Source organism: Entelurus aequoreus, linkage group LG11 (assembly GCF_033978785.1).
Source record: "Entelurus aequoreus isolate RoL-2023_Sb linkage group LG11, RoL_Eaeq_v1.1, whole genome shotgun sequence".
NCBI classification, from domain to species: domain Eukaryota; kingdom Metazoa; phylum Chordata; class Actinopteri; order Syngnathiformes; family Syngnathidae; genus Entelurus; species Entelurus aequoreus.
In genome coordinates, this window is record NC_084741.1 from 55,474,417 (window position 1) to 55,499,405 (window position 24,989).

At 39.7% G+C, this 24,989-nt stretch overlaps 1 protein-coding gene across 2 annotated transcripts in view; it reads right to left on the reverse strand.

The window, feature by feature from the left end:
- The window catches only part of LOC133660260 (myelin basic protein-like), a 74,738-nt gene that overhangs the window by 38,665 nt on the left and 11,084 nt on the right, over nt 1-24,989 (reverse strand). For both annotated transcript variants that reach the window (XM_062063570.1, XM_062063569.1), the window contains exon 2: nt 11,324-11,382. In XM_062063570.1, coding sequence (XP_061919554.1) covers nt 11,324-11,368 — 45 coding nt within the window. In that variant the 5' untranslated portion in view covers nt 11,369-11,382. The remainder of the gene's footprint in view (nt 1-11,323; nt 11,383-24,989) is intronic.

Sequence of the window (24,989 nt, forward strand, 5' to 3'; positions counted from 1 at the left end):
CGCACGAGTATCTACCTGTGCAGGAAATGAAACCAACACTGGATGTAAATCAAAAATTTGTTAAATAACGTTGCTCCATTCTATGCAATTTCCATACATAAACACTAAGTCGGGCATAATACTTTTACGGCATTTTGTGGACAATGTCGTATGCCTTTAAAGTGATGTGACTTTACTTGAATCCGCTCTACAACATCACACACTGATGATTCTGAATGTAGATAGAAGAGCACTCTAGGTGGGCAGTTTTTTACCGAGGGCAGACACATCCTTTGGCTTAGAACATCATATTACACCTCACTGACAATTAAATTCAGCTGCTGTTGAGCAGGGTTAACATGAACTTGTGCACTGGAGAAACTGAAGCATCATTTGACTCCGACACATGTCAAGCAGAACAGACAAGACATTTATGACGCCATTATAATTATGCTTACCAATTATGCCTGCCATCCTACCGTAAGTGACTCCTATAGGCTCTGCCTTTATTTTGTGATCTCCGAGCAGTGCCATTGTGCTCATTTGTACCGTACCTGTATATAACAATGCATAAGTGTAACAACTGTAAAGAGTTAAATACTATAACATTTGGATGTGTATAATGACCAATTTCTCTATTTCTGTATTTCTCATTAAAAGCAGTTGTGTGTAGTTTAAGTGACCTTCCCCACACTGCTAAATGTTAAAATGAATAAAGAGTGAAGATGAATATCCCACTGTTGCTGTATTTTGCTGGCATCCCATTGTACCCGTTGCTCCTGGTTTTTGAGGGAAGAATTTCAATTATGAAAGTGCAATAGACCTTGAGGATAGCCTTGATTGCAAAGGACCCACTCAAATTCAGGAAAAAATTTGAAGGAGCACACGAAGGAGCGTGTACTCATTCGACTCTGCGATAGTGGGGTGTATTAAAGATGTTGATGAGGAGGAATACAGGGCACTTGTGGAGGACTTTGTCACATGGTGTGGAAAGAACCACCTTCAGCTCAATGTGACGAAGACCAGGGAGCTGGTTGTGGACCTGGGAAGGAGGAGGAGTACTCCGGTGACCCCTGTTTCCTTCAGGGGGGTCAATGTGGACATGGTTGAGGATTATAGATGCATCGACAACAAGCTGAATGGGTAAAAACACGCTGAGGAACTCTACAAGAAGGGTCAGAGCCGCCTCTACTTCCTCAGGAGGCTAGGATCCTTCAACGTCAGTACAAAGATGTTGAAGATGTTCTACAAGTCGGTGGTGGCGGGCACCTTCTTGTACGCCGTGGCCTGCTGGGGCAGAGAACTGAGAGCGGGGGAAGCAAACAGGCTGGACAAGTTGGTAAGGAAGGCCAGTAACGTGGTGGGAGTGGAGTTAGACTCTCTGGCGGTGGTGTCAGAGAGGAGAAGTCTAGCAAAGCTCCTAGCCATTATGGATAACACCTCCCACCCACTACACTCGAACCTGGCGGAGAGAATGAGCATGTTCAGTGGAAGGCTCAGACTCCCAAAATGCAACAAGGAATGACACAGGAAGTCCTTCATACTGACAGCTATCAGACTGTATAATGCATATGTTCCTTTTTGACTGTACTTGAATGTATAATAGACTGTATTTATATTATTCACATGTGAATAATGCTGTATAATAGACTGTATTTATATTATTCACATCTAAAAAAAAAATACCTAAGTGTTTATTGTGAGCGAACTGTGGTGCTGAATTTCCCCCAGGGATCAATAAAGTACTTTCTATTCTATTCTATTCTATTCTATTCTATTCAAATCAACTATTTGAAGGACTTGGCTCCTGAATTGAAATGCACTTTGTATCCAAGTGCAAAAAGGGAGGTATGTACAATACAGCACTGTTTGAAAAGTGATGTTCACCATATTAGTGGTTTACAGTCATATACCTTCTCAAGGGGAACTGCACTTTTTTCAAATGTAATCTATCATTTACGACAAGAACACATGTTTCTACTTTTTTATGCATTCTAAATAATAAATAAACATGAGCAAAATTCAGCTATTAATGGAGTCAATGGGATTTCCTCTATTCCGCCCACAAAGCTCTCTAAATAGCTACCTAAAAGGGCCAAATATACTTTGTTTACATTTTGTAACCTGAATATTAAACAAGTGTTAGTGATATTGTTATTATAAGTGCTGACGTTAAAGACCTATTTTTAGTAACGCATTGATCACAGAGAGCTTATTAGCTTAACTTGACATCATGAGCTTGGGAGCTGCTCTCTCGCCTCAGAGCTGGTGAAAGTTAATTCTAGATTATAAATCACTCAATCTTCTCACCTGGATAGTAGAAGGATGGGGCCATGAACTGAAAAGTTTTTATACTTTGACATCCAACTTAGAACCGGGGATGGCGAGAAAGACACAAAAAGAAGCTAGAGTGCACCCACATATGGGGGGTGGGGGAGTTACCCACATATGCGGTCCTCTCCAAGGTTTCTCATAGTCATTCACATCGACGTCCCACTGGGGTGAGTTTTTCATTGCCCGTATGTGGGCTCTGTACCGAGGATGTCGTTGTGGCTTGTGCAGCCCTTTGAGACACTTGTGATTTAGGGCTATATAAATAAACATTGATTGATTGATTGATTGATCCTTTGCAAGCATTACGTGTATTCTTCATCTGAACGAGAAGATATGAACATCCCATCAGTCGTCATCCCAGTGAGGGCAGACATTGTACACTACATGATTGTTTTATTATGTTTGTTATCTCTCGTGAAGTCTAGTACTCAGTGTTGTTGTTGTTGTTGAAGGAAAAATGTGAATTGTAATAAGTTTACCAAAAAAAAAAAAAAAGCAAAATATTACATGCTATTATGAATGTGCCTGTTACTACATTACATATATACTTACAGTGTGTGTATATGAAACATTTATTAAGGTGTTTGGATGTTTTTTTCAGAGTGCTGTATAGGTGGAAAAGAGTGACTCCCATTGAATCAAATGTTAGCTGAATTTTTCTAACTTGTATACGATTTAGAATGCAAAACAAAAAGTAAAACATCCTCATGTTATAACCCTTTAAAAACAGTGCAGTTCCTCTTTAAGGTATACCACATTTCACAAAACATAAACATGATAAACAAGGATTTCCTATTCAGAACGTCAATTTTGATTCGTCCTAACTTTGTGCAACAGCCATTTAGGCCTGGGTCGGTAAATAAATAAATATATAAATAAACAAATATATAAATAAATAAATAAATAAATAAATAAATACATAATAAAAATACATTAATGAATTAATCGAACGATAAATGAACTTGATAACTTTGCCGTCATCAATAAATTGCTATGTCCCTGTGTGTAAGTTTCCTTCATCTCTCGAAACAAGGAGCAAGAGGGTTCACTCTGTGCATCGTTCTCAGCATTTGAGCATGTTTATAAAATAGAAGAAATAAATGAACGGAATTAACCTTTGTCAGTCATCTCCAATCTTTGTCTTGGTGGGTGGAGGTAGAACCACTTGCTTACACACACAGAATGCATGGACATAGCCTCCCTAGTGGCTACTCGCTAGTAAAAAGCACCACAAGGTAACAACAGTTAAAAGGAAAAAAGATGATGCAAAGTCAAATGTCCCTGTGTGGAAATACTACGGCTTCAAACGGGTGAGCAAGATGAGCCCATCAACACGGACAAAAGAGCAAGAATGCCCAATTAGTTGCTAAGTGATCGCGAAATGATAAAACAAACAACCAACCCAGTTTTTCCAACTGGGGAAAAAACTGCACTTGAAGATGTTCAATATTTTATTAGAGCACAATTTTTTGGTAACGGAGATTGAGAGTTGTTTTGTTTGCTTATGTTGGATAATTGCATTGATAAAGGGTAAAGTTGTTGACCTTCCAAAGGTAAAAAAACTCACCAAAAAAAAAAAAAAGAGAAACCAAAGTTCAAGTATATTAGTGCTTAACTTGGTCTCAAAATAATGCAATACCAAAATACTGATTGTTGGCAATATTTTTCTGACAAGATTTTGTCCAGAAAAAAATATTAGGCCTACAGTCATTACAATATGAAAAGCTACACAGTATTACCTCATGCAGATGTAACTCACATATTTTTTTAAACAAAAACTGTACTCATAAAAGTGCGGCCTGCCATCTGATTCTTGAGATACACACTCATCTCTTAGATTGACCTTGAGGGGACTAGTGGGTGGAGTATGAACACAGTTCTAAGTGCACTGTGGAACCATGCCCCCACTACCACATCCTGAAGTCATGTTGATGCTGAGAAAGCAAAAAACCACAACTGTTTGCAGCAAATCAGCAGGATATACTGTATCTTTGTGTTGTGTCACAAACAACGAGCCAAGTCTGTTAAAAAACATTTAGACTCTGAAGAACCTATGTATACTTTATAAGAGAATGTAATATTACTAAAATCTAGTGGGAATTTAGGACATCATTTTTAGACACCTAAACCACTATGGTTGAAACACCACCAAGTTCTGGTGTGATAAAAGGGACTGGCACTACACACCTGTCTGTCCTATAATCGATCCACACCTAACTAACACTTAAACACAACCTGCGTACATCTGTCATGTTCTCTTTCGGTCTAATTGTCACTATGGGAACTGGTTGTTTTGCAGGACACTAAAATGACTCCTATTCCACCATAGACAACTTATGTATTGGAATATGTGATATAATAACACATCTCCAGTTACCATAATGTATCTCCAAGCAGGTTGGATTTTGACACATTTTTATTTACACCATGGTTTTCCTGATCATGAGTCAGCTGATACATCCAAAGGTTAGGGCTCCCCTCTTTCCCTAATTTGCTGACACAATCTCTCTGCCCATTTAGGGCTCAGCCAGGCTGGTCAAACATAAGCAGAACACTACAGCCCATAATATTTGCCACTGGAAAATGCTTTTAGCCGCCCTCTACATCTTACTTGCCCCCCTCTGCCCTTGCTCACAATAGCCTATTCACAACAACCCTGCAATCTTTGCAAAGCTGAAAGCTGCCTCACATATAATTACCACACATTACTGCTGCTATAATTTTGTGACAGTAAAGACTTAGGCAAGGTTTGGGTTAATTGCATAATATCATAAAATGGCATATGATCCAATTTAATCCTGACCCTCACACACTCCAAACACTCCTCGCATCTTGTCTGCACCAAAATAGAAAGATAAAATATAGGAAACAATAAATTATAAAAAAATATTCTGTCAAATAGTCAGCATTAGTAGTGATAGTCAACATTATCCACTCCTGGCTTTACCAACCAGTGTGATAGCTAAAACTAGGATCTTACTAAAGAGAACTCAAAACTAATAAACGTTCATATTCATATTAATTTCATTTGGTTTGGTGTCATTGTTTTTACATTTCATTTGCACAACAGGATCACAATCTACTCTGTCTATTTATGTCCTATTCCATTCAAATTACATAGGGGAGAGTGGGGTAAGATGAATCACTTTTTGCTTATGTTGACCTGGAGGTCAGGGAAAATGACACAGTACTACAGTGAAAACATATTCTTGTATTTCAGGATGTCTCCTATCAAATGAAGTTATCAAAATAAATGTCTGACAAAGCTGCCCAAAATTAGGACTTCTCAAAAAATAGTGCTCCTCTGACTCAACTTGCCCTGTGTGTGGGGTAAGTTAAACCAAGTCAGTGGGTAAGTTGATCCATCTGGGGGTAACTGACCATCTGTGTTTAAAAATGTAAAATTAGCATATTGTGCTAACAAACTGAATGGTTTTGAACTTCTGAGAACAAACCACCAGTTAGTTTCAAAAACATTTAACACTAATCAATATTTCAACTGTCAATGTTGCAGGGAATATGAACTGTTGCTTACTCCTTGCAGTTCACTCAGCCTTTTAAGATTAAAGTAACATCCTCAAATATGATTCATACTTTTCCTTGAATGCAAAGGTGAGTTTCTATAAGCCAGTTATTCTTGTCTTGCGCGGCGGCGGTCAACGAGGTGACTGTCGACATCGACACCCCGGTATGCAGTGGAGACGGTGTGGCAGGGGTCCACGCGGCCTCTCCCCGGTCCCTGACGGTCGAGGACGCGGCGTCTGGACCCACGGCATACACAGGATTTAGAGGCGTCTTTACACAAACATTTTCTTTGTTCTGTTTGTCTTCAAACGGACAAAACCTCGCCAAAAGTAAATCCACCCCCACCCCCACCCACCCTACCTGGCCTCCCCCTCTCCAACTCCGCCCCTCCCCCTTCACCTGGAGGAAGGTCAATATGCCTCTCTCTCTCTCTCTCTCTCTTCTCTCCCTCCTGCTCTCCAACTTCAACTGCAATAATAACCAACAACTTTTCTGGTCAGTACCACAACACAGCGGACTTTGATGCTCTTTTTGGTTCCAGTGGACTACACATCATCCACCTTAATGTGAACAGCCTCTCTGGAACCAAACTCGACCAAATCAGAGAAATGTTCCTCAACACGAAGGTAAAAATCTTGTGTTTGTCTGAAACCAAATTTGATCAAAGTATTTCTGACTCAGAGATAGAAATAGAAAACTTTTCGGTTATCAGAAAGGATAGGAATAAACACGGTGGGGGCGTTTGTATGTATATTCACCAAGATATTAAATACATAACTCGCACTGATCTTAACCACAATGACCTGGAATCTGTGTGGGCGGAAATCAAATTTAAAAACGTTAAGCCGGTACTAATAGGGACTGTTTATAGACCCCCTAATCAGAGTGATTTCTATGGGCTCTGGAAGAGTGCTTGGCAGGGACAGACAACGTGGAGAAAATTATAACTGGGGATCTGAACACAGATATTCAACGCAAAGATGCGCCTGTCTTCAGATCCTACAACAAGTTTTGTAATCTGCACGGTCTTTCCCAGCTAATAGCGCTACCTACAAGGGTGTGTGATTCCACCCAATCAACCATAAATCTCATTCTCACTTCAGACTGGCCTAAAATAAAAAATAGTGGGGTCATGATCTGTGGTCTTAGCGACCACTATCTAACCTTCTGCACCCGCAAAATAGCTAAACCCAAAGCCAATGGCCACATAACAGCCCAATCCAGATCCCTCAAAAATACTCCAATGACCATTTCAATTTAAAATTAGATGAGTGAGGCAGCACGGTGGCAGAGGGGTTAGTGCGTCTGCCTCACAATACGATGGTCCTGAGTAGTCGTGAGTTCAATCCCAGCCTCGGGATCTTTCTGTGTGGAGTTTGCATGTTCTCCCCCGCGTGGGTTCCCTCCGGGTACTCCGGCTTCCTCCCACCTCCAAAGACATGCACCTGGGGATAGGTTGATTGGCAACACTAAATTGGCCCTAGTGTGTGAATGTGAGAGTGAATGTTATCTGTCTATCTGTGTTGGCCCTGCGATGAGGTGGCGACTTGTCCAGGGTGTACCCCGCCTTCCGCCCGATTGTAGCTGAGATAGGCTCCAGCACCCCCCGCGACCCCGAAGGGAATAAGCGGTAGAAATTGGATGGATGGATGGATGAGTGGGACTGGTCCCCTGTGCTCGCGAGCAACCTGGTCGATGTTGCTTGGGATCGCTTCAAAACAGCGTTCCTAAAGATACTAAATGACATGGCTCCCGTGAAAACAGTCAGGATCAAAGCCCGCTCTGAACCATGGATGAATCCGGACCTATTAGCTGCCATAAAAGACAGAGACAGAAAATACTCAGAATACCAAAAATGTAAAACAGAAGTAGATAAACAACCCAATAATATCAACCTCAAATCACTCCTTTCAACTCTCAAAAAGCAATGCAATAAATTAAGAAATAAGTCAACCAACCTGACTAAATCCTTAAAAAAAAAATAAATAAATAAAATAAAATTACATTAACGACAAAATGGAGGAAAACACAAATGAGCCATGTGAGCTCTGGAAAATTCTCAACAACCAACTTCCTGGTTGCAGCCAGAAACTTAAAACCAGACTCACCAACATCAGCATCAAGGAGGGTGACTCTCTCATTACAGACAAAATGGAGTTAGCTAGCAGACTTAACACCTTTTTCACCAGCATAGCCGCAACTCTTGTCAACAAGCTGTCCCACCACTCTGGTTGCTTTGGTGTAGAACACATTAAAGCCTTCTACAGAAAGCTAGGAGTATCCAACGATGATTTCAAATTAGAAATGGTCACAGCTGATGAGGTGTTTAAAAAATTGAGCGCGCTCCACCCAAACAAGGTCACCGGCCTTGATAATATTCCCTCCAGATTCCTCAGGGACTCTGCCTCCATCATTGCCCCAATCATCACGCACATAATAAACCTATCAATTACACAAGGCCAAGTACCAAATGATTTTAAGATAGCAAGAGTAACTCCCCTCTTTAAAAAAGGAAGCAAATTGGAACCTGGCAACTAACGACCTGTTTCTATTCTCAGTTCCATTTCTAAAGTAATGGAGAAAATAGTTTATGAACAGGTCGATAGTTACCTTGCCACTAATAAACTCATGTACAAATTCCAATCCGGCTTCAGAACTAACCACTCCACTGACACATGCCTTCTCTATCTGACCGACCACATCAAACATGAGGTGGACGCGGGCAAATACTGCGGCATGGTCATGTTGGGCCTTCAGAAGGCCTTTGACACCGTTAACCACGCTATACTGTTGGATAAGCTCAGAGCAATCAAATTTAACAAAACCTCATGGAGCTGGATGCAATCTTACATGGAGGGGAGGGAGCAGGTGGTAGAGGTAAACGGCACCGTCCCCCCCCCCCCTCTCGGTGAGCTGTGGAGTCCCCCAAGGCAGTATATTGGGACCTTTACTGTTCCTAATATACATAAACGACTTGTCATCGGCATGCGACTGTGAATTGTTTTTGTTTGCGGATGACTCTGCCCTGCTGGTATCCGACAAGGACAAGTCACAGGTGGAGAAAATTCTCAGTGCTGAGCTCTGTAGAACTTGCACCTGGCTCGCTGACAACAAGCTATCCATACACTTGGGTAAAACGGAATCCATCCTGTTTGGGTCCCACATCAACCTTAAGAAAGTCAATGACTTCACTATAAAAGTGGGTGACATTGTTATCACCAGGAAAGATGAGGTCACCTACCTAAGTTCCATTCTAGAGGCTAACCTTTCCTGTGATAAAATGGCAACCAAGGTAATCAAAAAGGTTAACCAACGAACGAGATTTCTCTACAGAATCTCCTCTCTGGTCAACAAAAGCACCATGAGGATTCTGGCGGGAACTCTCGTTCAACCCTTTTTCGATTACGCATACACCTCCTGGTACCCTAGCACCTCCAAAACCCTCAAATCTAAACTCCAAACATCCCAGAACAAGCTAGTCAGGTTACTTCTAGACCTCCACCCCAGATCCCACCTCACTCCTACCCACTTCTCCAAAGTGGGCTGGCTCAAGGTGGAGGACAGAGTTAAACAACTTGCACTGAGCCTAGTCTATAAAATCCACTACACCTCCCTGATACCGAAGTACATGTCAAACTACTTCCTTAACGTAAATGACCGCCATAACCACAACACCAGGGGGAGCTCCACTAACCACGTTAAACCCAGATTCCGAACTAACAAAGGTCTTAACTCATTCTCTTTCTATGCCACATCAATGTGGAATGCGCTAACAACAGGTATAAAAGAAAGGGCATCTCTATCCTCCTTTAAAACCGCAATAAAAGTTCACCTCCAGGCAGCTACAACCCTAAACTAACACCCTCCCCGGATTGCTAATAATCAAATGCAGATACTTTTTCTTATGCCTTCTGATCGATCTCTCTCTCTCTCTCTCTCTCTCTCTCTCTCTCTCTCTCTCTCTCTCTCTCTCTCTCTCTCTCTCTCTCTCTCTCTCTCTCTCTCTCTCTCTCTCTCTCTCTCTCTCTCTCTCTCTCTCTCTCTCTCTCTCTCTCTCTCTCTCTCTCTCTCTCTCTCTCTCTCTCTCTCTCTCTCTCTCTCTACTGAATTTCAGTGCTTTATGGATGGGTATAAGTTGAATCACTGGCTCAATTTACCCATAGACTCTGGCTCACTTTGCCCCATAACCACCCTGTTGGGGAAAAAAAGGGCTAGCTTAGAAATGTAGGCTAATCTTTCGTGAAGTGATTGAAATAATTTTATACATTATATTATATATAATTTTAGAAAAGTATCATTTTGCTTAACAGTAATTTTACCTGATATACAGAGAACTTACTTTGACAAGCAAAAATCAGTGTTTGTGTAAAAAGATACTTATCTCTTATGGTATATTTTTCTCTGCAGCAAGATAGAAATGATAAATGCTTCCTAAATGTATGGTCACATGACAAATCATGTGTAAAGTTACCTAGATACAAGGGGTGGGTCAACTTACCCACTGACTCATTTTACCCCACTCTCCCCTACAGACCATTGTTCTTGTACTACTCATTGGGCTAAATCTGGGACCTCGGGTACTACATCTCATGTGTGCTGGCAGTGCTGCTATGACAAAATCGAAAAATTGGAGAGCATCATTCTCTGCTTCAGAATGTCCAACTATAACATCCCCTCAATGAACCAAAGCTCCTCAGTACACTCATGCTGCCCAATACCATGAAGCTACCGCCATCATGTTTGTAAGCAAGACACTGTTATCTTGGTACTATTTAGGCAGTAATGGCTGTATGTCATTTTCAGTGGGTAGTTAACATATACTTACAACAAGCTGCACAAAAACTACTCTAAAGTATATCCAAGTTTAATTTCATGGGGCAGCGTGGCTCAGATGGTAGAGCAGCCACCCTGAAACTTAAGGGTTCCTGGGTCGAATCGAGCTTTTGCCCTCTGAGTCACTGCCGATGTGTCTTTGGGAAAGACACTTCACCCACCTTGCTTTGAGTGCTACCCACACTTGAGTAAATGTAGCTTACCACCACCAATTGTGGATCTATAATAGGTTTCTCAATCTAAAGCGCTTTGAGTCACGAGCAAAAAGCACTATATTGATATAATTAACTTCATTTCATTTCAAATAAAGATATACAGAATTGTAATACAATGGCAACACTTTAGTGAGATACATTAGACACAGTACATACACTTTAATAATCATTTGAGATAATGATCAGTTATGAGCAAAAATAAAGAGATTAACGTAGGGCATGTTTTTTTACACTCTGCTCTGTTTAAAATAACTGGGCGTGTTTTTATTCAAGAGACTTGATAAGTTCACTACAGTTAGTAAATGAGAGGGAGTGAAAAAAACCTGACTGCTTGTCTACAGTCAGTCCAAACTCCAAATAATAAAAGGTAATGTTCACACCCATAAAAAACCCTCTCAAACACACAAAGGCATTAAAGCACCTGGAGAGACTTGTACCTTGTGTTCCATCGGTGACTCTCTCTTTGCTAGAGGCTGGCCCATGCTGCTCACGGAGGCTGCAGGGAGATAAAATCAATGACAAGTTAAAACCAGGAATTCAAAAATGGTATTTTATGAGTCCAATAGGTTCTCCTAGTTAGCCGTGAGGACAAGTGGATATTCCCATAACATTGCACAATTTACCATCAAGGATAAAAACATGCAAATGTAATTGAAAAACCCCTCTCTTTGGTGATTGCACATATTCTTATTATTCTGTAATGATGCACTGTAAAATACTGAATGCAAAGGAATAATAAATTTTTTCCCCAGAATCAATCCCTCTGATTCTGATTAGGCTTGCTGTAGTGGATGATGCTTGATTACCTTGTCTTAAAAATTGCAGTTTCCCTATAATTACTGGTTATGCTTTATTGAAATTGTTGCTCTGTCTCTGTGGAGTCTGCATCTTCTCACAATGTGTGCATGGGTTTTCTCCAAGCACTCTGGCTTCCTCCCGCATTCCTAAAACACACATGTATGAATAATTTTGGACTCTACTTTGAATGTGTGAACGTGCCCTGTGATTGACAGGCGACTATGGGTGAAACGGTCCACAAAACTCACTGTTCGGATCTTTTGATGGTTTTGTGACACAGTTATCAGTTCTGTTCTGTGTACATTATTGTTCTTTTTAACACACCAGAATACAAATATCCCTGTAAATCCACCATTACAATGTATCAGTTGTGGTACTTACAAAAATATCTCATAAAATGAAACTTAAAAATTGTTCCTAAAGCTGTGGCCCTTGAATTAAATGCAAAAATCCTTACATTTACTGATACATCATTGGATTGATTTTGCCCAGTATTTCAAGTGAATGTCAAATAATGTTGTAGGGATGTGTAACAACATGAAAATGTCATGTCACGGTTATTGTGACCAAAATTCACGGTTATTATTATCGCGGTATTGTTGAATGTGTTTAAAAAAGTACTTATACACAACACACACTGAAATCTTTTTGACCAAGTTGTTTAAAAAAAAAAAAATAGACACTCGGTTAGAAAAAACACTATTTTGCATGTTTTGTGTTTCTTATACCTCACTGATAGTGTTTTAGTCTTAGTTACTGTATCTGTTTTAATGGCTAAGTTTGTTTTTGTTTTAAATATTAGCATGTACTGTAGAACTATAATATTTGCTTGAATGAAAAGTGCACGCAAATAAATTATTGTATTATTATTTGGTATTTCTGTCCGGCCTTGTGGCATCCTACTCTGTTCAGCGGTCCTTGAACGCATCGTAAAAACACCTCTGTTTTAAGAGAGCACAGCTTGTAGGTTCAATGTGAACAATTGAATATCTTAGTTGTTCAAACATCAATGTGTTTAATGTATGTAGGTTGGGGTATGTTGTTTCTTAATTGGGAAAGACTTTAATGTCTCTCGTTTTCATGTTGGCATTTAAGCTGGCGCCAGTCAGTCTGTGAGTTTATCAAAGTGCAGTTGTCAATCATGGTTTTTCAAAAGATTTTATTTTAAATGGACATACTACTAACCGTTGGGAGTTTTACTGCGGTTATAAAAATAATACTGTTTTTGTCGTTCCACCCCTAAAATGTTGTAATATAATAATGGAAAAGTAATTGTTTTAAGGTAACATGCTTAGGGCCCTATGAAATCTGTTTACTCTTTTCCCTAAATCTGTTTTTTCCGTTGTAATTTTTTAGAATTTAGCTTATTGTGTAATAAATTATATTTAATAAATTGTCTGTTAATTAAATACAAACATCCTTACATTTATTGGAGTAATATATGATTGGACAATTTTTTACCCATTATTTAGGTCAAAGCATAACAATTTTGTAACATCAAAGTACCAATGAGTGCTTAAAGGCCTACTGAAATGATTTTTTTTTATTTAAATGGGAATAGCAGATCCATTCTATGTGTCATACTTGATCATTTCGCGATATTGCCATATTTTTGCTGAAAGGATTTAGTAGAGAAAATCGACGATAAAGTTCGCAACTTTTGCTCGCTGATAAAAAAAAGCCTTGTCTGTACCGGAAGTAGCGTGACGTCACAGGAGGCAATATTCCTCACAATTTTCCTTTGTTTACAATGGAGCGAGAGAGATTCGGACCGAGAAAGCGACGATTACCCCATTAATTAGAGCGAGGATGAAAGATTCGTAGATGAGGAACGTTACAGTGAAGGATTAGAGAGGCAGTGATGGACGTATCTTTTTTCGCTCTGACCGTAACTTAGGTACAAGCTGGCTCATTGGATTCCACACTCTCTCCTTTTTCTATTGTGGATCACGGATTTGTATTTTAAACCACTTCGGATACTATATCCTCTTGAAAATGAGAGTCGAGCACGCGAAATGGACATTTAAAGTGACTTATCTCCACGACAATACATCGGTGACACACTTAGCTACTAAACTAACGTGATAGCATCGTTCTCAAATGAAGATAGAAACACAATAAATACATCCCTGCCTGGAAGGATAGACAGAAGATCAATAATACTATTAAACCATGTACATGTAACTACACAGTTAAAAATTCTCAGCCTGGTAAGGCTTAAAAATGCTGTTGCTAACGACGCTAAGGCTGATTTAGCAACTTAGCAACCGGTGTTGTGCCTGAAACCTCACAGAACTATGATAAAAACATTAGCGCTCCACCTACGCCAGCTAGCCCTCATCTTCCCATCAACAGCCGTGCTCACCTGCATTCCAGCGATCGACGGCGCGACGAAGGACTTCATCCGTGGGTTTGGCGGCAAGCATCGGCTAGGCGTCTGCTAGTCCTTGTTGTGTTGCTGTAAGTATTGTACTTAGCCGCTAATACACCGATCGATCCCACCTACAACGTTCTTCTTTGCAGCCTCCATTGTTCATTAAACAAATTGCAAAAGATTCACCAACACAGATGTCCAGAATACTGTGGAATTTTGTCGAAGAAAACAAGAGGTTTCTGTATCGGGTTCGACGGGGTCCAACCACTTCCGTGGATTTTGTGACGTCACGCGCATAAATCATATCCAAAGGAGTTTTTCAACCGGAAGTGTGGCGGGAATTTTAAAATTGCACTTTATAAGTTAACCCGGCCGTATTGGCATGTGTTCCAATGTTCATCATTGATATATAAACTATCAGACTGCGTGGTCGGTAGTAGTGGGTTTCAGTAGGCCTTTAAGTACAAAGTGCTTATGTAAAGTTTTCTATGTTGAAATCTTTATTTTGTTAGTGCAGTCAGTTTGTAGGCACAGCATTGTTATTGTGAAGGCTGGAAGTACTATATGGTGCTGTTCTTAAGGATGTTTGATGATTGCTATGTTTTAGAGCAGGGGTGGGCAATTAATTTTTACCGGGGGCCGCATGAGCTACCCGAGCACTGCTGGAGGGCCACATCGACAATATTTCAATTAAATTTTGCTCAATATTATTTTTGATATATACCGTAAGATAAATAATAATAATAATAATAATAATAATAATAATAATTAATAATAATAGTAATACTTCAACATCGTGTGTGTAACAGCATTCCATGACTAATATAAATAAATTAACATTAATAATAAATGACAGTAAAATAAGCACACGTATGACTGAGGAGTCATAGTGTAACTTTGTGTGGTGTTTGAGTTGTCCGACTTTTTGTGTGGCCATAAACGCACCAGTGGTTTAGTGCTATGCGTGTTGGTGACAGATGACAAGTTGGTTTTGGCCTGGTTTGTACGGCAGAAAATGACTAGTTTTTCGAGATAGAATTGTTTTACTCATGTTTTTGGTGTGGTTATGTCCGAATATAAACAGTTTTGCTCAATAAAGTGATCGATATAATTCCTGTCCTCGAAGCATCTCGATAGACGTTACAATAATTGAACGGTGTTCAATTGAACGGTGTTGTAAACGGTGTTGACGAACACCATTAGGGCCGCTTGTTGTCACTGTCACTCAAAGTTGCATTGCAAAATTCCATAGAATAAATATGTTTATTTTGTTTAGAATTCAGATGGGATTTGATTTGGTGCGCGGCATATACTTGCTGCGCGCAGCGGATGCTTGAGCAGTGCGCAATTGCGCAGGCACGCACCTTAGAGGGGACGTTGCTTTGCAGTTCATGCCTTGTTGAAAACACGGCATTCCTCATCAACTTTTCTCTTTTTAGCGTCTCGGGTGTAAACCGTGCATCACTTGTCGCTGCATGTGCACCTTCACTCGCAGGTTACACACGGACACACGCCCATGAATAATACTTTTCAAAATAAAAGCAGCACAGTTGTATTGTGCGCAGGACATAGATGTTTTTTCAACTTTATTTTGTAATTGCAGCTGTTCACATTCACTCACAATCACGCACACGCATACGTCCACACGGAAGTAATACAAATAACGATTTTCAAAACAAAAGCAGCACCGTTGTATTGCACACTCGACATAGATACTTTTAAAAATGTATTTTGTAATTTATAATTGGCCTCGCGCGGGCCGGACAGGGACGCACAAAGGGCCGGATGCGGCCCGCGGGCCGCAGAATGCCCAGGTCTGTTTTAGAGTGTGGAGAAGACTCGAGTATGTTTTGAAATAAAAAAAAAGAGTGCCCTGATAACTTCCAATACTAGAAGGTTTTAAGTTATCATTAACTCAGAAATGAAGATGAATAAGATGCAACAACCAAACGACAACAACAGCTGGCTAACATAAGCATAACCCGTTCTCAAACAATGGCAATAAAACTTTTCTGATTCTGATTCCGATTCTGATAAGCACAGTGCAATGTGCTTTTCAATCGGCTTTGTAGTAGTCAGATAATTTGTAAAAAAAATTTAAAAAATAAATAAAAGGAAATAAAAACATATCCACACACGTTGACGTCATCTGGGAACTGTTCGGCGCTTTTGAGTGAGAGATGATTCAAAAAAAAAATTGCACTCTTAGGCCCAGGAATGTTTGTGTTTAATTTGTTTGTTGGGCTGAAAAATACAAAACACATCCACAAGTTGTCTGATCAACATCAAGTCACATCCAAACATTTGTGTTTAATAGAAAACAAACTGATTGCTAACACAAACAAAAAATAAATCACATGATCCGAACACCACGTCACAACAATCTGTGTCAGCTCAACTGAACGACGGTTCAGATTTTTTCATCAACTTTTTGATCTGTACTGGCTAACAGTCGAGTTTCTACTGTTACTCTCTCTTGTAGACATCTCCAAAGCTCTAGTTCACCATTACAACAAGCAGTATGGACAATGGATGCATGGTTTATTTAAGTGCTACCACAAAAGTCGAACATAATCGTAAGCTAAGACATACAGTCTTTCTAAAACTTGAAGGAACTGATAATATTTACCCCTCCTGCTGCTCAATGCAATTGCTGCAATTTTCCATCCATCCATTTTCTACCGCTTGTCTCTTTCGGGGTCTCGGGGGGTGCTGGAGTCTTTACCATGAATTGATTTACGTGGACCCCGACTTAAACAAGTTGAAAAACGTATTCGGGTGTTACCATTTAGTGGTTAATTGTACGGAACATGTACTGTACTGTGCAATCTACTAATAAAAGCTTCAATCAATCAATCTCAGCTGCATTCAGGCGGTAGGCGGGGTACACCCTGGACAAGTCGCCACCTCATTGCAAGGCCAACACAGATAGACAGACACATTCACATTCACACACTGGGGCCAATCAACCTATCCCCAGGTGCATGTCTTTGGAAGTGTGAGAAAGCTGGAGTAATAGATCCCGAGCCCAGGATCGAACTCAAGACCTTCGTATTGTGAGGCACACACACTAAACCCTGTTCCACAGTGCTGCAATTTTATACAATTACATTTTTGTTTTCTATTTCACCTGTTGGATCCTGACAAAATGGTCCTTGAAAGCCTATTTTCTTTTGATATACTTCCAATGATCTGTGAGCCCATTCGTCTTCCTATCGATTTGAGATCTGAGTAGATTGATGGATTGTCGTTCATTTGAAAGCTAATGCAAGTCTCCTGATATTGCAATGTTTCAGTTGGGATATTTATCAATATGTCCCTTACAAACTTCACTGTAATTTTGCTTGTCTCTTAATTAGACTTGCATTTGCAACATTTCACTGCAATGCTGTAGGAGTTTAAAAAAAAAAGGGCTTAGTGGCAACAAAAAAAAAAAAAAAAGTCATACAAGACTTGCTAAAATGTAATTTTGTCATCAATGCAGAAGATCAACTGAAATCTTCAGTTTCCACTGACATTCTACTTCTTCAGGAGAATAAATAAGCTTCCTCTAAACTTACACACTCACACACATGATACCAATGGCTCACACAAAGGTACTGTGCTACATTTTTTAAATGTGTTACTTGAATGCACATCATTTGTTTGCTTAAAACAATGTAACAGTTTTATCTAAAGTCAAGTCAGGGTGTTTATTGAAGCAAAACATGCCTTGACCTAATCACTGACCTTATAACAGCCAGCACCACCTTTCAGGTAAACATTCATGGTTAAATAAAGAAGCATGTGCGGTGAAATAAATTGTGTGAACATTTTTTGTAATTTTTTTTACATGACTATCGCGATCCTTTCTTGTGATTGTTAAGTTGTTTAAAGTAAAATTCAAAGTACAAGGATGACGGCTCATAACTGCAAGCAAACAGTCTGCAAATGTGCTATAGACTTGTGCATAAACAAAACCCTACAGCTTTCAGTAAGTTAATTACAATTCTGAAACGTGGGTTCAAATTAAGGGTCAGAACGATGTGTTATTTACTTATTTTTCGCAAAACCTATTTAATGACTTTTAATGCCTTGCGGAACCCCTGCTTAGTTATGTCAGTAGATATCTCCATACATGGTAGACGTTTACCCAAAGAGCTTTGTACGAGTCCAGCATTTTTATTAAAGTTAAAGTTAAAGTACCAATGATTGTCACACACACACTAGGTGTGGTGAAATTTGTCCTCTGCATTTGACCCATCCCCTTGTTCACCCCCTGGGAGGTGAAGGGAGCAGTGGGCAGCAGCGGTGCCGCGCCCGGGAATCATTTTTTGGTGATTTAACCCCCAATTCCAACCCTTGATGCTGAGTGCCAAGCAGGGAGGTAATGGGTCCCATTTTTATAGTCTTTGGTATGACTCGGCCGGGGTTTGAACTCACAACCTACCGATATCAGGGCGGACACTCTAACCAATAGGCCACTGAGTAGGTTATCCAGTTGTACTCCAAAGTTGTAGTCAATAAAGTTCCTTAATTTTCTCTATTCTCCTGCTGTGAGGTAGACTGGCTCATAGATGTACATAAATGCTCAAATGTTCCGCTGTTGCCATTTATAATAAAAAGTAGCGTATAGTTCTAACATATCAGTCATTAGACTCGATATGGTAGCGCTGAAAACCACAACATGGCTTGTGGTGTGACTGCTGCTGTTTTTGTTGTCCGTATATGTATTTCTGTAACTTTGTCCTGCCAAGAGTGACCTTGGCCAGGTCAAAATTCCACAGTATTCTGGACAATTGTGTTGGTGAATCTTTTGCAATTTGTTTAATGAACAATGGAGATAGCAAAGAAGAAAGCTGTAGGTGGGAAGCGGTGTATTAGCGGCTGGCTGCAGCAACACAAACACATAGCGGCTACGTCGGAGCCGGTGTTTCATTGTTTACATTCCCGAAAGATGACAGTCAAGCTTTACCATTGGCCTGTGGAGAACTGGGAGAACAGAGACTCTTACCAGGAGGACTTTGAGTTGGATATGCATGCTTGTGGAGATGGGACAACAGAGACTCTTACCAGGAGGACTTTGAGTTGGATACGCGGTACCTTTCAGCAAAAATATGGCAATATCGCGAAATGATCAAGCATGACACATAGAATGGATCTGCTATCCCCGTTTAAATAAAAAAAATTCATTTCAGTAGGCCTTTAAATATCCATATTTGTGAACTACTAAAGTGCTGAAGACTTGGGTATAAAATAAACAATTCTATCAAGGATGAGGACATCAAAGATTGTCTAATAAATCACTGATATCCACGGTCTGTTAAATACTAGTACAAAACAATAAATAATAGAGTAACTTCAGCAGCATTATTGATGTTCACAAAGCACAACCTTTTACAGCAAAAAAAATGTATCAAGCAGTTGTTTTGTGCTTAAAAAATGTATGAGTGGGCTGGTGGTAGAACAGAAACAGTCGGAGAAAGAACCAGCAAGCCGCCCCCAAATTAAAACTTGAGACTTCCTGCTTATTGTACATGGGGAGAAAACTCTAATTGCCAGAGGCTAGGAGGTGTTCAGTTTAGTGGCGTACTGAAATGTATTGCAGACCAAAAATGACGTGTTGGGCATTGATAGACAATACATGGACTCTGTGTGAATAAACATTATTCCTTACATTCCAGTTTCAATCCTGGATGTTACACAATCAGAGCTGCAATCCTGCAAAGACTTGCAAGAAAAGACAGTTGCATAATGAAGTGAGAAAAGCAGAAAGAGGTGTAGATCAGCAGGCATGTGTAATAAAAGCCAACCATTACAATTTTGCAACATTACTTCCCAAATGAGCAAACACATGCGCGAACAAAGTGTCCCCCTTTTATGAGGGGCCGTTAGGGACATTATTCAGAATTACCTCTTACATACACTACTGAAATGCTCTCACATAAACAACTGAAATCTTTTTCTTTTATACACACTACTGAAACACTCTTATAAACACTACTGAAATGCTCTTACATACACTACTAAAATGCTCTCACATAAACAACTGAAATCTTTTTCTCTCACACACCCTACTGAAACACTTTTATAAACACTACTGAAATACTCTTACATACACTACTGAAACACTCTTATAAACACTACTGAAACACTCTTACATACACTACTGAAACACTCTTATAAACACTACTGAAATACTCTTACATACACTACTGAAACACTCTTATAAACACTACTGAAATACTCTTACATACACTACTGAAACACTCTTATAAACACTACTAAAACGTTTTGGTCTCACGCACACACACACATACCTGGAATTATTTTTCACTAGTATGTATAAACGGATTTCACCCGTGTGTGTGTGTGCTTTTTACACGTGTGTGTAAGGGACAACAATTTCAGTAGTATGTGTGCAAATATTTCAGTTATGTGTATGAGCGCATCTTACCATTGTGTATACGAGCATTTTACCACGATGTGTAAGAGCATCTTACTAGTGTGTGTGAGCGATGTTGCATTCCGGTTCCGGTATAATCCCCGCCCCTTTTCAGACAAGTTTTTTTTTGTTTTTTTTTAAAGCCAAGTTGTGGACAAAATGTCTGCCGACAAGTAGCTTAACCGAGGCTGGAGCTCCACTTCATAATTTGAGGGCTTCAGCGGAGAATATAAGAACACTTTCAATGCAACAAGGGTCGCGCTGCCGCCGTGGGTCCCCCCCGCAGGACGCGGCACCTGAGCGGCCACACAGCCAAGCAGCCTGGAGCACTCGTTCCATTGCGAGTTTGCACCGCACACATGCAACGTTTCAGTTCATGGACATCGGGGAAAAAGGAGGAAAAGGTAATTAGACAATATTTATTTCTAAATGATTGTTGAATCACACGAAATGTAAGACAACATGGCATTGTAGTGAGCTACAATGGTAACATGTCGAAATGTGAGTCACGTCGCGTTACGTCAGTAGCTAATCATATACTAATGATAATGGATTGCATTTATTTAGCGCTTATCGACTAGATAAGGGGTTCCCAAACTACGGCCCGCATGCCGGTTACGGCCCTCCAAAGTCCAACATCCGGCCCGCTGGGGAAAAAAAATCCATTTGTATTATTATTTTCAATCTGTCTTTTCTAATCCATTTTTTGGTGTCCCCTAGCCGCTCAGGCAAATCATATTGTCTACAAATGCATTTCCCTGTATGACGTATATTGTCTTAGCTGTTTTCATGTGATCTGATTGTTACATTCTTATTTCAGAGTCACCACACAGCTGCATGACCATTTCAACAAGGACGGAATAAACAACCTCTGGATTCATGGAACTTCTCTGAACAGAAATATATTAATCAGTAGTGTTTATAAGAGTGTTTCAGTAGTGTTTATAAGAGTGTTTCAGTAGTATATGTAAGAGCATTTCAGTAGTGTTTATAAGAGTGTTTCAGTAGTGTTTATAAGAGTGTTTCAGTAGTGTTTATAAGAGTGTTTCAGTAGTATATGTAAGAGCATTTCAGTAGTGTTTATAAGAGTGTTTCAGTAGTGTTTATAAGAGTGTTTCAGTAGTATATGTAAGAGCATTTCAGTAGTGTTTATAAGAGTGTTTCAGTAGGGTGTGTTAGAGTAAAAGATTTCAGTTGTTTATGTGAGAGCATTTCAGTAGTGTATGTAAGAGCATTTCAGTAGTGTTTAAAAGAGTGTTTCAGTAGTGTGTATAAAAGAAAAAGATTTCAGTTGTTTATGTGAGAGCATTTCAGTTGTGTATGTAAGAGGTAATTCTGAATAATGTCCCTAACGGCCCCTCATACCCTTTCGTCTCCCACACACAGCGTCCTGTAATTTACAAAGCCAAAGAGGAAGTGTTAACATGTAGCACAAGAGACGTATTTTATCTGGTTTACCCTTCACTGTTATACATTGTACAATCTGTGATTAAAATCCAGTTTCATAAACACTTTTAATTTTGACATGATGAAATGTTAGTTATAAATACCCATTTGATTGTAAATAATCAAATCTAAATTACATGTCCATCGCCTGTTTTGGTTTCCTTTTCTGCAGCTCTCACATTTCATCATTATCTACTTGATCGATGCAACTTAGGTCATCAAAAATACATGCTGCGACCAGAGTGTCAGTGTTATCTCCTCTTTCTGTTTAGATTAACTGCACATATATGATTATAAGTGACCAGGAGTGTACATTATTTCATTACTATCACCACCTATGTTGTAATATTATATGTGACGGACATAACACGGATACAAAACCGTTCATTTGTTAAATGTTCTGATATTAGAATATTGCAGACATGGACAGCTACACCTAAATTAAGGAATCTGATTGTTCCACTTCAATTACCATGAGCGAATTAGTTTTAAGTATGGCTTGATAATTTACAAAACGACATCGAGCAAATCCATCTGCCTATCACAGCAGAACAAGTGGTGAACAACATAAATCTCCTAATCACAAGTAGATGAGGTTTAAAGGCCTACTGAAATGATTTTTTTTATTTAAACGGGGATAGCAGATCCATTCTATGTGTCAAACTTGATCATTTCACGATATTGCCAAATTTTTGCTGAAAGGATTTAGTAGAGAACATCGACGATAAAGTTTGCAACTTTTGGTCGCTGATAAAAAAAAGCCTTGCCTGTACCGGAAGTAGCGTGACGTCACAGGTTGAAAGGCTCCTCACATTTCCCCATTGTTTACACCAGCAGCGAGAGCAATTCGGACCGAGAAAGCGACGATTACCTCATTAATTTGAGCCAGGATGAAAGATTCGTGGATGAGGAAAGTGAGAGTGAAGGATTAGAGTGCAGTGCAGGAAGCAGCTTTTTTCGCTCTGACCGTAACTTAGGTACAAACTGCCTCATTGGATTTCACACTTTCTCCTTTTTCTATTGTGGATCACGGACTTGTACTTCAAACCACCTCGGATACTATATCATTTTGAAAATGAGAGTCGAGAACGCAAAATGGACAATCACAGTGACTTTTATCTCCACGACAATACATCGGTGAAGCACTTTAGCTACGGAGCTAACGTGATAGCATCGTCCTTAAATGCAGATATAAACAAAATAAATAAACCCCTGACTGGAAGGATCAAAATCAACAATACTATTAAACCATGGACCTGTAAATACACGGTTAATGCTTTCCAGCTTGGCAAAGCTTAACAATGCTGTTGCTAATGACGCCATTGAAGCTAACTTAGCAATGGGACCTCACAGAGCTATGATAAAAACATTAGCTATCCACCTACGCCAGCCAGCCCTCACCTGCTCATCAACAGCCGTGCTCACCTGCGTTCCAGCGATCGACGGAAGGGCGAAGGACTTCACCCGATCATCCGTGCGGTCAGCGGCTAGCGTCGGATAGCGCATCTGCTATCCAAGTCAAAGTCCTCCTGGTTGTGTTGCTACAGCCAGCCGCTAATACACCGATCCCACCTACAACTTTCTTCTTTGCAGTCTTCATTGTTCATTAAACAAATTGCAAAAGATTCACCAACACAGATGTCCAGAATACTGTGGAATTTTTAGATGAAAACAGAGCTTTTTTGTATTGGATTCAATGGTGTCCTAATACTTCCGTTTAACTACTGACGTCACGTGCATACGTCATCATACATAGACGTTTTCAACCGGACGTTTAGCGGGAAATTTAAAATTAATAAGTATTTTAACTTGGATTTTATGACCGTGAGTTACATATTCTAACCACTGTGACAGTTTTGTCAAAAGCCATGTTGCTAATGGTAGAAACTGCCACTCACTACATCGCAGTCCGTCAAAAAAGTATGGTAGCCCCCGATCTTTGTTTCCATTTTCATTGACTCCACGTTTGTTTCCGCGCTTCGCTGAATTGTATACCATCTTTATCGTACAGTAAAATGCTAATACACAAAAATGTGTGGCTCCAGAATGTGTCACATTTGCCTTTGTAACAGACACGTTGAGCAAGTTTGTTATAGTGAAGTGCGATATAACGATACATATCAGGAATGACATAAGAATGTCTATCGTACAATTTAATTCTCTATTGTTTATCAAAAATTAAACAACCACTTGTTAATTTTCATACAATTGTTTCATTTTCCTATTATGTAAGATTTTATTTTCATACAAAAATATTATAAAACAGTAGAATATCACAACACTTGGCGTCGCAGAAGCTCCGTTGTAAAATGTGCGACTCCAGATTTCCACAAAATACATAACGGCTGCTGAACGGCAATGCGGCGGAACATCTCCAAGTCTGTGACAGTACTTTTTTTTACCTTGCTAAACAATTACTATATTTTTGTATGTGTAGCAAGTAAAAACCTAGCTGTAACAAGATCCCTGGCGAGCGACCACACACACTTCTCAGTCAACTCTCGCTGACCACTCTACTGCTTCTCTCACCCTAGTGTCAGATCTAGTTGTCTTCATCCATTGTGTTAAAGGGGTGAAATTCCATCTGAAAAACTTGGCAAGTTGACTCCAGGTCTGTCCCCGCCCATTAGGACATTTCAAGCTGTAAAAATATGATCTGCCTTAAATACTGAGTATTATATTTTGAAAGTACATTTATTTTGTGTTTGTGCGGGACAAGAAGTCATGCACAAACAAGCTGAGTTTTGGTTTGGATTAAGAAAAGTAACACCAAACAACGGTAATTTGCAAAACATGCTGCCAACGAATTGTTGCAAGAAATGTGAACACGTCTATTATTTTCTTTCACTTGAAGACGCGGCACAAACAGTACAAAAACAGTGTTAAAACGCGACAATATACTGATGTTACTTCAAAACCACAAAGTGATGAAAATAAAATCACACCAAACAAGCCTGACAGAGTTGTTGTCCAAAGGCACTGTCTATGACAAGCAGTCCTGCAGACACTGTTTCAACTCAACAAATCAAATTTTAAAAACGTGTTGGCCGTCGTTGAAGCC